General features: G+C 37.5%; 1 protein-coding gene across 2 annotated transcripts in view; it reads right to left on the bottom strand.

The window, feature by feature from the left end:
* Positions 1-4,513: 4,513 nt before the first annotated feature.
* The window catches only part of KIAA1429 (KIAA1429 ortholog), a 51,591-nt gene continuing 40,989 nt past the window's right edge, over positions 4,514-15,115 (bottom strand). The window contains exons 17-24 of one of the 2 annotated variants that reach the window (XM_004679724.2): positions 14,470-14,602; positions 11,903-12,055; positions 11,285-11,445; positions 9,987-10,083; positions 7,939-8,105; positions 6,925-7,256; positions 5,649-5,792; positions 4,514-4,849 (exon numbers count right to left, since the gene is read on the bottom strand). In XM_004679724.2, the coding sequence (XP_004679781.1) occupies positions 4,695-4,849; positions 5,649-5,792; positions 6,925-7,256; positions 7,939-8,105; positions 9,987-10,083; positions 11,285-11,445; positions 11,903-12,055; positions 14,470-14,602 (1,342 nt within the window). In that variant the 3' untranslated portion in view covers positions 4,514-4,694. The remainder of the gene's footprint in view (positions 4,850-5,648; positions 5,793-6,924; positions 7,257-7,938; positions 8,106-9,986; positions 10,084-11,284; positions 11,446-11,902; positions 12,056-14,469; positions 14,603-15,115) is intronic. The other variant, XM_012723050.1, reaches the window with a different exon arrangement.

The following is a 15,115-nucleotide window of genomic DNA, read 5'->3' as shown; positions in this document are numbered from 1 at the left end:
CGCTTCCGCATGAGTTCGATTCCCGCCTGCCCCGGAGGAGACCACATGGCGTGGCAGACCTCTCCTGACCCGCCCGCTGCTCCCCTCAGCAGTGTACTTCGTTGATCTGCCTGTTCTGTTCCCCACTCTGTCTCTGGTGAAGCCTCTCACCGCCCCTGAGCCTCTGGCCTGTATCCCAGTTCTGTATGCACAAATAAATAAATCTTTAAAAAAAAAATGGCAAAACTAGACTCTCAGGTGCAACACATCAGGAAGTTTAAACGACTTGGCAATAAAGCCTAATAATTAGGAACCCAGTTTTAAAGGTAAATACTTGAAAATAATACTGGAATAACCTTCCAAGTATGTGATCTTGCATAGTTTACTTCTTTGTGCCTCTGTTCCCCCATCTAAAAAAGAAGGCACAACAATTTTATTAGTCATGCCCTACATAAGGACATTCCCATGAAAGATGGACCTGGGCCTCCCTGGTGGCCCTGGGTAAGTGTCAGCTGGGCCCACCACCTGCCCTCTCCAACAGCCTGGGTTCAAATCTCCGACAGGTAGCTGACCCATATATAGCACAGCAGACCTCTCCTGTCTCAACCACCGCTCCCCTCAGCAGTGTACCACAGTAGATCTGCCTGTTCTGCTCCCCACTCTTATCTCTGGTGAATTTCTCACACGCACACATCCCCACATAACCCCCTCTGGCCTTCGTCCCAGTTCTTCTATGCATAAATAAATAAGTCTTTTTTGAAAATAAACAACAGCACTTACAACAAAGTTGGACAGAATAAGCAATCAATATATCTGTAACATTACTATCTATAATTATACTGGGCTTTTTAATACATAAGATCCTATGAAAGTAGAAATGATGAAAGTCTCCTGTGGGAGTAGACAAACGGAAGTAATCTGACAACGGAAATCATAACCAGCATCTACAGATTCATTTGGGGTCTCCGACGTTTGGGATGTAACCATGGAAACCTACAGGACCTACGTATGTAAACAAAACCACCACCAAGAACCAACAATGGACGGTCCATGCAGTTTATGCTTTTTGCCTTCCAACGCCATCAGGCAGTAGTTTGCCCACTTCCCGTTTATGTTACTCCTTTGATTTGTACAGGCCCGCCACACCTGCCTACAAATACCTTCCACTAATACTGTGAGGGAAGAGTGCAGGTGAACCCCAGGGAGAAATAAATGCAAGGGGCACAGCACAGCGGGGCGCACTGCAGGACCGGCGAGGAAACCCCACAGCCAGAGCACCCACCCCGTAGAACCCACCACCCGACCCGCAGCGAGGACGCCCCTCACGCTTCAGACGGTGCCATCCGTCCCGTAGGAGGCGGTCACGGCTGTTTCGCCGCCTTCCTTCTCTCCCCCCCGCAGGTTCCTCACAGGGTGCCTCTCCCCTCAGGCACACACACACACACACACACACACACACACACACACGAGCCTAAAGGGCATCGCAGCTTCACAAGCCTTTCCCTCCAGACGCACCGGAGAGGATCCCACAGAAAACGAGCGTCCGCTAAGGAGGAATCAAGGTAGATCCCGCTGCCCCCAAGGCCCGGGATACTTAAGACTCCCGCCTTGGTGCAGCCAATCGCGCTCGAGCTTCTCGCGCGTGCGTATTACCTCTCTTCCGCTGTGGCTGGCCCGCCCCTACTGTGATTGGTCGACTTTGCCACATCGCTGCGCGTTTACTGTGCGACTGTCGTTTTTAAGGTTTTCATCAGGTATGAGATTTTTGAGTCAATTTAAAAGTTTTTATTTGTAGCTGACAGACAGGCATGATGTAGATGCTGAGGCACAGATCTCACAGCCTACTTGGACGTGTAATAATGATTTGGTGGGATAATTACAATAATAGAAATGTACCGGTATAATTTCTTCCCTTTCATTCAAAAAGCATTTATTTAGTGCCGCCTGCAAAATTGTCCCCCAAAGCTGTGTTAGCTTCTGGGATTATTATCCCCAGGTGAATGATTATTGGGAATGGGCTCAGATCCTCCTCCGGGCATGGAAGATTTGCTTTAAAGGTTTGAAGCAGGGAAGTGACATCGTTCGATGTCTATTTAGTGAGTACTACCAAGAGCTACGCAATGGCACAGTCCGCTAGCTCTGAGAAACTTGGAGTGGAAAAGCATGGTTAAAAGTCACTGTGTGTCACCCAACAATTTAACAAAAATTTAAAAACCAAAATATTGATAGTCTAATGTAATGACCTGATTGGGAACTCTTGATGCTGGTAGGAATAAATAGGTAGCCATTTAAGAGTACCTTGTCTTGTAAAAGGGAAGCATGAGCTTATCTAGCATTTACCCCGGAAATTGCCAATTCTAACGAAAATCATTACAAGTTTACCTGTCGTTTTGGCAGGTCCTGGGACCAGTGTTACAAAACTTGGAATCTGGGACCTGCTGAAACTGTGCTCCCTAGTAAATCAAGCCACCCCATTTTGGGGGCTGGGCACAGGAGTTAAGAGTATCCAGGAAAACAAAGAAAAAACAGCCCTCATTCTCTGTGGTATTAGTGTCAACTAGATCTGGGAAGTCCTAAAATATCTAAAACCTTACATTTGGCTTAATTCGTTGAGACATCCCTCTTCCAGATTTATTACACTTCATCTTGTCAGACCTTGTCTAACCATTACTTGCTTCTTACACTCTAGCCTTCATGATGCTTTACATACCTATTTGTTGTCTTTTTACTCCTCTCAAAATGTAATCTAAAATAGTACAAGTTTTGCATTGCTCCCTATAGTGACCACAAGCCTAAAGTATTACCAGTACCATAGTCAGCATTTACTAGATTCTTGTTGAATAGCCTTTGAGAATCAGCTGGGCTTCATAGACTGGTCCCTAGCTGAGGAGGAAAATTGGCACCCAGACTGTCAGTATTACCCAGGGGCACCTGCACAAACACAGAAACTCCACTAGCAGAGTTTTAGGTTCTGTAAGTTTGAACATAGCCAATAGTCACCTTTCTAGTAAGTTCCCAGGGGATTGCTACTGCTGCTCCAGAGACCACACTTTGAAACAACTGTACTAGGCCCTTCAAGATGTAGTGTGATTAGGTGTGCCTCTGGCAGAGAGCAAGTTGCTGGATGGCATTTCCTTTCTGTCACCTGGGAGTCCAGCTTAGCCTAACCTAGAAGAAGAGTGGCCATCCTCCCCGTAGGGATAGAGGGAGCTAATGGTAACTCAAGAGTAGCCCCACACCAAATCCTCATTTAACATGAGACACCAGATACCAACAATATAGGAGGTTTCAAAATGCAGAAGCTTGAAAAAATAACATGCCCAGATACAAAGGAAATGAAAAACTAAGAATAGGTAAGACTGAAGGGTTCCCTTATTAACCTAAGTCAAACAGTAAAGACAACTCAATCAATATTTTTCATTCAACTAAAAGCTAAACAAACAAAAATCAAGGAACTCTATGTATAATTATATATACAGTAAATCTTTACAGCCTTATGTTCACACTGAGAAATGCATGTTAAGAGGCATCTCCTGCACTTCGGCTGGCTCCCACTGACACCCCCCTCCCTCCTACCATTTTGTGCCCCCCCACCACCAATTATGCTTTGTTACCTTATAGCTGGCCCTAGATGGCCTTTTCTGTGCCTGAAAGCACCTATTGCCATGTCTATGACCCCTTTTCTATAGATCCATGCTGGAGACTGTCCATAAACTGCCTTCAGGTATCCAGGTATCATGATGTACACTAGGTAGGCTGTACATGAGATGATGGTAATAGGCACTAACAATGCAGAAAATTATGGTAAAGGAAAAGTGATAAAAAGGAAAAAGTAGAATAAAGCTATAGGTTTCATTATTGACTAAGATTAAAAGCATATTCAAATTATCTACTGGAAAAAGCTAATAGTAGCCTTTGATGTGATCATTGTTTGGTCCATATTTTTAATTCACTCTTCACATATTAAAACAAAAATTATATATTAAAAACAAAATTTAATTAAGAAGCAACTAGGTAAGCATTTATGTCAGACAGACATTAGGAACAAAGTAAATTCTATTTGAGAATGTATCTTTAGAGAAGGGGAGTTTTTACGTTTCTGGATTGAAAAGGGTTAGGTTATCTTGGGTTTCTTGAGGCATTTAGTTGTAAAATACCATAGGTTTGTTTTGTTTTTTTTTTTTCATACAGTCAAAAGATTCCCAAACTGCATCAGAGCACCCTAGTGAAGCATTGGGCCAATCTCTTTTGAGTGGACTTTTACCCATAAGGGGAGGGGTAACTTTGGGTGTCTGATGTAGAAACTACATTCTTTGTCTTTTTCTGCATTGCACACTCATTAATGATCCTTTCCATTAAAGCTCTTTTGTCTTGCCATGATGTGGTGGATGGCAGAACCTATTTAGAGCAGGCAGGTTTGGGGGTTCAGTGGTGCCTCTCTCCCTGCCCTGTAACAATATGGTCAAGAAATTGTTCATTTTTGACCTAAGAAAGTTTCTAAATCATCACAGAAGAGGAAGAATATATACAAACATACATACAAAGTTTGGATTTTTATTGAAATCTTTTGTTAGGTATCAAACAAAATCTGCTTTCTTCAGATAAAAATATTCTCTCAGATGTCTCCAGATAACTGCTAAGTCTAAATTGGTCCTTCAAGGTCTTATTTTTATTGTCCTTATGAAATATACACTTCAGATGTCCCAAAAGAATTTTCATCGTGTAAAGGACCGTACATGACGACCTCTACCACTGCCTCCACTAACAAACTTTCCTCTTGAGCCTCCACTGCCACTATTTGCACTTGCCCAGGAAGGTCCAAGTCCCCCACGACCTCTGGAAGCACGATCACGAGGACTTGGGCGGTAACCTGTAAGAGAAAATATAGTTTTAGTTGGAACATCCTTCCCTTTTCCATTATATAAATACTAATCCATAACATGAGTTCAAATCAAGACAGGAATTACTCTTTGCTCCTTTAAAATCTATGTGCAAGAGTATGGGTGGGAACAAGAGAGATGGGATCCTATGGTTTAAGGTAAAGGACTATGGGTGCTTTGGTGATGGGTCTGGTGTGGTGACAGTCATCTGGAGGTGAAACCCTAACTCCCCTAAATCATATACTGTGTTGTTAACCATTGTTACTCTAATAAAATAAAATGAAAACAAATAATAAACAAAAAAATACATACAATCCAAAATCACTTTAAATAGGTAAAGCATGTAAGTGACAATTACTTCTCAAATATAACTATTTAAAAACATGCATTTGAAACTAAAAGGTTCTTCTGATCAGAATTCTAGACTTTACTATAGTAATGTTTTAGAAAAAAGAAAGTCAGTGCTTACAGTATTTTGTTTACAGTATTATAAACAAAACCAATATATGCTATGAAGATACCTATTATTAAAATACTTTGGTCAAAAGGTACCTTAAAGATTGGTTTTCATTATTAAAATACAAAAACAGACTGTATCACCAAGAAACTGCTCACATTTTACACATAGCTCAGGATCTAAACCTTTGATTATTGCTACAGAAGATGTACAGTGGGCACTCACAGCTATAAAACTAAACTGACTTCAGAATTATAAATCTGCATTTTAAAATATTCTCTTCCAGAATGTGAGTATTATGACTTGCAGTATAAAGTCAGAAGGATGCATACCTGTAGAACTAAGTGGCCGTAATGGTGGAAGAGGACCCCTGTTAAAATTGCTCTGGCCTCCACGACTTTCATTGTAAGTTCCTCGAGGAGTATTTTGAGCACTCCAACTGGAGCCTCTTGTCCCTTCTCGACGACTATAGTTTCCTAAACAAAGACAACACAAGCAAAATTTACTTTTTTCACAACTTCAACTGGATTAAGGAAGATTTTACGGTTTTTCTTACTCTCCAAAAGTGATGAAAGAGAAACTAAAATTTTTTATGTGGAATGTCAACTGCATCATATGTGGTTAGGAGCAGAGATTTTGGAAGCAGACAGTAAAGGTTCAAAAACCGGTCTGCCACTTATGTGTCCTGGTCATCTGATCGACAGTCTTCTCTTATGGTAAGTAGAGGTATTCACAAAATCTGTCTTATGGGGTTGATGTGACAGTGTTACATGTAAAGTGTTTGTAACAATTCTTAACATAGTTATATGTTTGCTATTAATGTAAGCTCCTATTCTCTTTCACTCCCATCCTGATTGAGCAGAATGAAAACATGTTGTAATTACAAGTTCACTGAGTATCTAAAACACTGAAACAGTTTAAAACAGATTAAATATAGTAATAGGAAGGAAGAAGATAAACAGAATAAATGCTAAACTACCCAAACCAAAAATGAGGAAAGTTCTGAGCAGCACAATTGTGAAAAGAACATATAGGTATTATTCAGGAAGGATAAACACAATTCTCAAAGTAAAACAAAAGAATTAGCCAACACTTCTATTAAGCTCACCAAAACTTCTATTAAACATGCAACTAACTAAGATTAATTTAAAAATACACTTCACGGGCCCTCCCTGGTGGCAGAGCGGATTAAAGCACAGCACTAAAGCTAAAGCCACTTCAGCATGAGTTCGATCCCTGCCCCTGAGGTGACCCACATGGGACAGCTGACCTCTCCTGACCCGCCTGCTGCTCCCCTCAGCAGTGTACTTCGTCAGTCAGCCTGTTCTGCTCCCCACTCTGTCTCTGATGAATCCTCTCACCCCTGTACCTCTGGCCTGTACCCCAGTTCTGTATGCATAAATAAATAAATCTTAAAAAAAAAACACAAAAAACTTCACTGCTATCTAGTATAGTATCCTGCAAATACACCACTGATCCAGAAGCTAAATTTAACTATAGTTACAGAAAAATATTTTATCTGAATCACTTCCATCTAAATCACTTCTATTCAATATTCTAGAATATTCTGATATTCTAACCCATTAGAATATACATGTAATTATTTACCCTTTGAAGCAGGAGGTGTGAAAAATCTATTCTGACTGTGAAAAGCACCCCGTCCTCCTCGATTGCCTGAAAATCCACCACGAGAAGAAATCTTCTGTGATACTTTGAGTGGCCGTTTTGGTGGGGGTATTCCATCTTGAGGGACCACTTCTTTACTTTCAGCTGCAACAAAATCATCCACATGCATAGATGGCGGTCTACTTGTATTCTGTTTCCTCTGACGAAAAATATCATGGGGTCGTATACCCTGCCCAAATCCTCCTCTGCCCCTTCCTCTTGGTGGTGGTACAACATGAGCTCGTTTGGCAGGTTCAATGTATTCAGATTTTCCACTATTAAAACAAATACAATGCATCAAAATACTTTCTTTTCCATTTTTCCAGGGAAAATAAAATTCAATCTTTGCAATATTGAAAACTACATTTCAACTGTTTCTTATTCCAACTGTGTTAACTTTATATATCTATTACTTTCCAGAGAATATACAAAATTACATTTTATTAAATTACTTAAATACAATTACTTAAAATAATTCAAGCTTCTTGCTCAAACCTTTCAAACCATCATAAAGTAAAACAATGTAACAACAAACAGATTATGTCGGAGACAAATTATCTTCTAAAAAATCTCAAATATTCATGTACAACTCAATTATGTCCATGTCCTTTTTAAAAAATGTAATGTGGGAACTTTCTGGTGGCACAAAGGTTAAATCAAAGCACTACGAAGCAATCCATAGCCACTGTAACACAAGTTCAATCCCTGGCCAGGGAGCTGACCCACATGGTGCAGCAGACCTCTTCTGTCTCACCCACTGCTCCTCTCAGCAGTGTATTTCACTGGGTCTGTCTGCCTGTTCTGCTCCCCACTCTGTCTCTGGTGGGGAGCTCTCCATATCACTGGACTGCACTCTAGCTCTTGTATGTATAAATAAATCTTTAAAATTAAAAAAGATCATGTGACTACTTAAATTTACATGCCCACAATCAAGATCTCTTGTAAAATTAATTTTACCTTGAAGTTATAAAGGTTTCATGCTTGTGCTTCCCAAGTTTGAATCCTTTTGTAGTCTTAGTTCTCCCTGGAGATGATGGTTCTGACAAAAATGAACGCTCTAATTCTGAGTGCAAATCAAAATCACTACAGCATTTTTCAGAGAGTTCAATTAAGTCGACCTTTACCTGCAACCATAAAAAATGAAATGAAGTGAAAAATACACCTTACATGGAACTATTAATGTCACATTTGTTTACAGAAATTCAAATTTCCTATAAATTTTATTTGACTATGATAATAAATTTACTAGAAGTCTGCCTCTCTCCCTCAACTGTAAAAGCAGTATCACTGGTAGTTAGAAGAAAAAAATCTTAGGAATTCAGCTGTGTTGAGAAGGGCATATTCTTCCTCAAATAAGAGATATTGATCTGGGAGGCCTCTGCTGTCTGACTAGGAATGAACAACCTAGCATTTCTACAACCTTTCCAAATAAATCTGAAAACAACATGTTCTATAAGCCTGTATGATCAACATATTATAATAATGATATGTGCCAAAGCTCAAGGTACTTTACATTTAATAAGGTTTAACCTAAGTATACTTTAAGAGAAGTGAAAATTATGTTTAGCTAGGTTTTATCCAATTTTAGCAAATTTGGGGAACCAAGTAAAAGATAACGGAAAAAATAATAATAAAAAAAACACACAATTAGCAAATCTAACACTGTAAGTTTCCCTAAGCCATGTAAAGTCACCATTATCATAGCTGTGATTAAAGTTTTAAGAAATACAACTACTAATATAAATATTTGAAACCTGTGATGTCAAAGATAGTAGTCATTAACAATATATGACTATTTAAATTAGTAAAAATAAAATTCAAATTTTTTATCACACTAGTGGAATTTCTTTTCTCAACAGTCCCATAAATCTACAAAGCAGAATACAGAACATTTCTATCACCGCACCAAGTTCAACAGGGGTAATTCTAAAGAGTCACCATAGAACTGACAAAAAAAAGAAATTAATTTTTAATATAATCTTGGTTAAATTATATTTGATTTTTTTTTAATTTATTTTTAGAAGAACTGCGTTTAAGCCAGAGATACAGGAAGTAAGAGAGTTCACCAGAGACAGGAGTGGGGAGCAGAACAGGCAGATTTATTGAAATACACTGCTGAGGGTAGCAAAGAGCAATACTACATGTGGTTGGAGATCAAACTCAGGCCCTAGCAGTGATAGCACTGAGACTTTAAACTTCAGGTGACCAGGGAAGCCTGTAGTTGATATTTAAAGAAGGAAAAGGAGTCTTCCTCCTAAGGTACATTGAAATATCCCTTAAATGTGAAGCAAATCATTCTCTCAATTTTACTACACATGAAGAATACCAGCATTTTACAGAATAGAGAATATCCAAATGAATTTCTCTGATCAAGAAATGAACCAACATATGGTACAAGATATGGCTAGAATCACCCTTCCTAATATGTTTCTTAGAAGCACAAAATGGACTGTGTTGTAAATTTAATTCTTTGTGGTACCAGCCACCAGGCCTGGTGAGGATGAGAGGGTGTGTGCAGACATAGCCTCTTTCCATCTCCCAGGCCATGGTCCTGAGGCAGCCTCTCGGTGGCTTCCCCAGGTGGCTGCTCAGACTGCTGCAGCCACTACTGACCTTCCCCAGCTGGACCTTCCAGCTGAAAGCAGATGGTGTGGAGCTGGCCCTATAGTCCCAAGAAACATAGGCCAGAGCACATTGAGCAGATGTGTTTCCAATCACTATTAAAAATAAACACAGAGGTCAGGAGGGATTGGCCAGTAAGAAAGAAAAGGGGTATGTGTTGATCCTAATGACCACTTCTTTGTGCACATCAGAATAAAGAGGACCATGGAGTAAATTCATATATAGTGACCTTTTTGCACCTGGCATGTTAGATGTTAATAGTCATTAAGATAACACTATTTTAGTGTTATCTTAATACTAACAATACCAAAAAAACAAAAGTTGAATTTTTCTCTAAGTAATAGTAATAAATTTTTTTTAAATAGTAATAAAATTACTCATACCAAATCCAGTTCTGTATCAATCTCTTCAGCCTGAAAGGGAGTGAACCACATTGATTTCAACTGGTCATCCATGACATCAGCTAGCACATACGCAGTCCTATAATACAATTATTTCACAAAAAAAGCAGAATTAAAAAATCAGTATTTTAAAAATCAAGGAAATATAATTTAAAATGGTACCCTCCAGGCGCCCTCCCTGGTAGCACAGCAGGTTAAAGCGCAGCACTAAGAAGCGAAAGCCACTTAAGCATGAGTTCAATCCTCGCCTGCCCTAGAGGAGATCCACATGGTGAGCCAGGCCTCTCCTGACCCGCCCGCTGCTCCCCTCAGCAGTGTACTTCGTCAATCTGCCTGTTCTGCTCCCCACTCTGTCTAAGGTGAAGCCTCTCACACTGCTTCTGCACCTCTGACCTGTACCCCAGTTCTGTATACACAAATAAATAAATCTTAAAAAAAAAAAAAAGAGGTACCCTCTAAAGTACTGGCAAAATCAAAAGATTCCTTCATAAGACTACTGAAGAATTGGCCCTCCCTGGTGGCACAATGGGGTAGAAAATAGCACTACAAGCTAGCCACAGCCGCTTTAGTACACGTTGGACCCCACGCCCCAGAGGTGATCCACGTGATGTGACATCTCTCTCCTGACCCTCCTGACCCTCCTGCTGCTCAGCAGTGTACTTCATCGATCTGCCTGTTCTGCTTCCCAGTCTATCTGTGGTGAATCCTCTCACTGCCCCTGCACCTCTGGCTTATACCCCAGTTCTGTATGCACAAATAAATAAATCTAAAAAAAGAGATACTTAAGAATTAAGTATCTTTGAAAACTCTACAATGGACACTTACACCCTGTTATGACAATTCGACCTTTTAGTAACATACAACTGTATTCATAAATTAAAAGCTAAGTTTAGTACCTGTATCGGCATAAAAACTGTACAAGTTTTATTTTTCTAAATTTAGAGAATAACTCCACAAAGACTACAGATATTATAAACTACAGTATTTCAAAGATCAAGAAGCATATATCTACTAGGCCAGGGATTGGTAACTATGGCCCCTCTTTTGCCAGTCACTATATAGCAAGAGAAGCCAGGAATTAGTAGTCTATTTTAAAGTTTGTTTTTTATTTTAAAGAAACATGTCATAAAAGAATATGCAACAGAAGCTGTGTAAAACCTAAAAAGACTAGAATTCTTTCAATCTGACCCTTTACTAACAAAAAAATTTGCTGGTCCTCTCTAGACTCCATCCATTATGTTCACAATATATACTCAACCACAAAATATTGCTTGTTTTACCTATTGTTAAAAAGATTCTGGAGAGATTCTGGAGCTGAAAGTACTGGTTCCACATCCTGGTCACCAAGAGGTAAAGGATCACCTGATGACTCCAACATCTGCTTAAGTCCAACTACATTGTCCAACAAAGAATCCAGATTGTCATCATCTTTTGAGTGTTCCTAGATACAAACAGAAGCAGAGTAAGAAGCTGCAGGTAAAACATGGAACACTTATGCCATAATCTACTGACTTTAGTACAAAAATGTCATATGATAGGAAATATGGAATACAATCAAGAAAGTATCACTGTAACATCAAACATACTTAAAATAAATAAATAATAAAAATCCTTGTCCTTTTATTTCTAAAAATGGTAGTAGGGGGGACTTTGTATCCAAATAATAGACAATTCAAAAAGGACTGCTTTCATTTACTCCTAACGATTCATAGCAGTATGGAGGAAGTCACTCCAAATTACTAAAACGAGAGTTATTTCAAATAGGATAAATACCCAAATATGTGTACCTATTTAAAAAGGTCAATGTGAAAAACTTGTACTAGTCAAATTGAAAAGAAAATGTGTCTTGGAAATGAGGTATTTTTATTTTGTTTTACTTTTTTTTTTTTTTTTTTTACCAAAACAAGCTTCTCTAGTTCAAGGAACAAATTTTCTGGACTTTCTTCTTTGCTTTGTAGAAGCTGTTTTAACTCTGCAGCATTAATACTCATCGTCCGTGATGGATGAGCTCCCTCTACTTCCATGAGACCACTATCATCTCCACAACATCCCTGTAAATGTCACACACAAGTGAAATTTGAGAGCAGAGAAGTTTGCAAAAATGTTTCCAAATTATTTATATTTAAGCCATTTGCTGCAACCTTCCCTCAATGTAACGATTTTACATCAGGACAACTGGCTAGTTTTAAGAAGGATTTAGTCAGCTCAAAGCTCATATAAGTTTTCCCCAAAAATAAGTAAAGATGTATTTAAATTACTGAACCAAGATTTGGCACCAACAAAAATATCCAACAGCAAAAACATGGCACTTAACAGGACATAACATTAGTGATATTAAAGAGTTAATAAAATGCCTACAATTAACAAAGAACTGACACAATCAGAATTACCTTTCTGGAATAAAGGCAAACAGCTAAAAGAGTAACTATCATAATAGAGGTTACTTTCTGTCATATACAATAGGTAGTTATTATTCTGCTTTAAAAATATGCCATGGAATAAAATTAATTTGCACCAAAAAAAGCAATAAAAAGAAAAAATTGGGGGATGTTAATTCAACCTTAGAAAACGAGTAAAAATACTACTGGTTTATGACAATAATTCAGCCATACTGTAACATATGAAAGAACACAACCCTATTTTATACAATTCAAAATTATTCTCTCTCATGAGATTATACCCATGATGGAGGTGTTAGTATTTCTGAAAATGTATGAACAGTTAGAATTTTTTGGATCTCTTATTATTTGTCCTACTAACTAGACGCATTTCAATGAAAGTTATTCTTAACAGCCCCACTAAAACTGATACCATGTGTGAAATACAGTCTGCTGTGCCTTTCAGAAAATTCTAGACTAAGGAAATCACTTACATAGTGTTAAGGACAAAAGTATACCATTTTAATGAGAAGTTACGTAAGTTAGTATGTCTACGAGGATTTATACATTGTACGCTGGTAAAGTTCTATATTTTGTATTTTAAAACCAAGGCAAATGAGTCAAAATAATCAGTATGTACTGGCAAAAACAGACAATGAAGAGCTCTCTTTTAATTAACTGGTCCCTAAATGTTGATAAGTTTAGTGAATTAAAAGATTAAATATACTTTATAGAAATGAACATGTTACTAGATTATAAACTATAAAGCATCAATTTGGCATCTTTCCTCACTCCTAGGTAATCATACCTCTTTCACCAAGAGATGGGAAATTTAGTATTAGCTGAATCAGAAACTATTGCAATGATTATTATTTTCTAAAGGCTAGAAAATAACAAAGCAAAATAATCAGAATTTTTTTGAAAAGATGGAAAGAACTTATGTCCACACAAAAACCTATCCATTGTAACAATTTATTATAAAAATTTATAACAGCTTTATAACTGCCAAAATTTGGAAGCAAACAATATGTTCTTCAGTAAGTAAATGGGTGCATAAAATGTGGTAACACTCAGACAATGTAGAATTATTCAACACTAAAAGGAATATGCTATCAAGCCGTGAAAAGATTTGGAAGAATTGCTACATACTGTATGATTCCAATTACATAATAATCTGGAAAATAAAAAAGTAAAGAAATGGTAAAAAGATCAATGATTGCAAGGGGCTTGGGGGGAAAATGAGCAGGTGGAGCACAGCGGATTCTGGGGAGGTAAAAGTGACCCACAGGATAATAAACAGTTGTGTGTGTTCATGCGTGTGCACACACACGCATTTTACAGGTACACATTGGGACAAAGCTGGATTAAGTTTCTAATTATTCTAGACGTTAGAGCCTTTTCTTATATACTAATGTACACAGTTAAGCTCTATAAAAAGTACTATTTCAAAACTTAAATTTTGATCACAACCACTTTTAAATACAGGCCTCTTAGTTACTTCTGAAATTGAGTACACAATATATACCATGATTTTGAAAAATATTAATGACAAAAGTAATTAATTATGTTTTAACAGTAAGATTTTAGATGTAGGAAAATAATACTTAATTTGTTATCTACTATGCTCTAACACTCTTAGTATAATGAACTTTCACCCCCAAAAAATCACGAGTTCCAAAACATAATCAGCAATGCTCAATTAAATGGCAAAAAGTAAATACTTGATTAAGAGAGAAAGAAAACTTGACCATTCTGAGTGACCCTAGCAAGGTTGCTCAAAGTAAAGAATTAACATTTAAAAAAAAAGGACATTATTTGTATTTTTTTTCTCTCAGTTGCAAAGTCATATAGTATATTTACAAATTAATGAGTAATAATTTAAAAGATCAAAGAGTCTACTCTTAAACATCTATTATATAAATCAAAAACATGTGCTTATAGGGTGTGGGGATGCCCAAAGAACACTATCAGTTTCAAAGAACATTATTCGAAAATAATTTGTAACCAGAATGACTACTTAGGACAAGAGTTCATAAATTTAATAAACACCGAATATATACACAAACACATATACATACAACACTCACCATTGTGTCAGAGTTAAGAATTTGTCTCATAAATTCCAAAAATGAAGATGCAAGTTCACCTGTGTCCTTACTAAATGTGCTGACCACTCGTTTCAGTAAACTATGCAGAGCATTACTGTTTTTCCTTAAAGAACTAGAAATAAAGACAAAGATGTAGTCTTAATATTAAGCAGATAAAGCTAATACAAGAAATAAAAATAGCTCAGTTGAAACAGAAACTTTAGTCTACTCTAAAATAGACTGCAGTGTTTAGAAACACTCTAAAAAGTGCTTTGGTGTTCCTGTGTACATAAATCATATAATAAAGTGATACCTATATGATATCTCCACTTAAAGATTTTCAAAATCTTTTTAAAAAATTCCGAAGTAACAAGATATAAAACTTTGCATACGAAATCTGCAGATTCCCTATTTTGACACATCTTACCACCTTATTTCTCTAAGTAAAAAAAGTTATAGTTGTCTCAGAAGCCTAATAAGAAAGCCTAATTTGTAAGAATCATCCTTATGATGCTGTAATTTGACAAAAATTTAGAGCAGGGTCAGAAAACTTTTTAATTTTTTTTTTTTATTAAAAAGTTTATTTTTACATCATTTTTCACATTTTTTTTTCATCTCAATTGTAATCCCCACGGGTTTCCCATCA

The sequence above is a fragment of the Condylura cristata genome, unplaced genomic scaffold (genome assembly GCF_000260355.1).
Source record: "Condylura cristata isolate star-nosed mole 26May11 unplaced genomic scaffold, ConCri1.0 scaffold00009, whole genome shotgun sequence".
Classification (NCBI taxonomy): Eukaryota; Metazoa; Chordata; class Mammalia; order Eulipotyphla; family Talpidae; genus Condylura; species Condylura cristata.
Note: the sequence above shows the minus strand (reverse complement) of the source record. Positions and strands in the feature narration are given on the sequence as shown.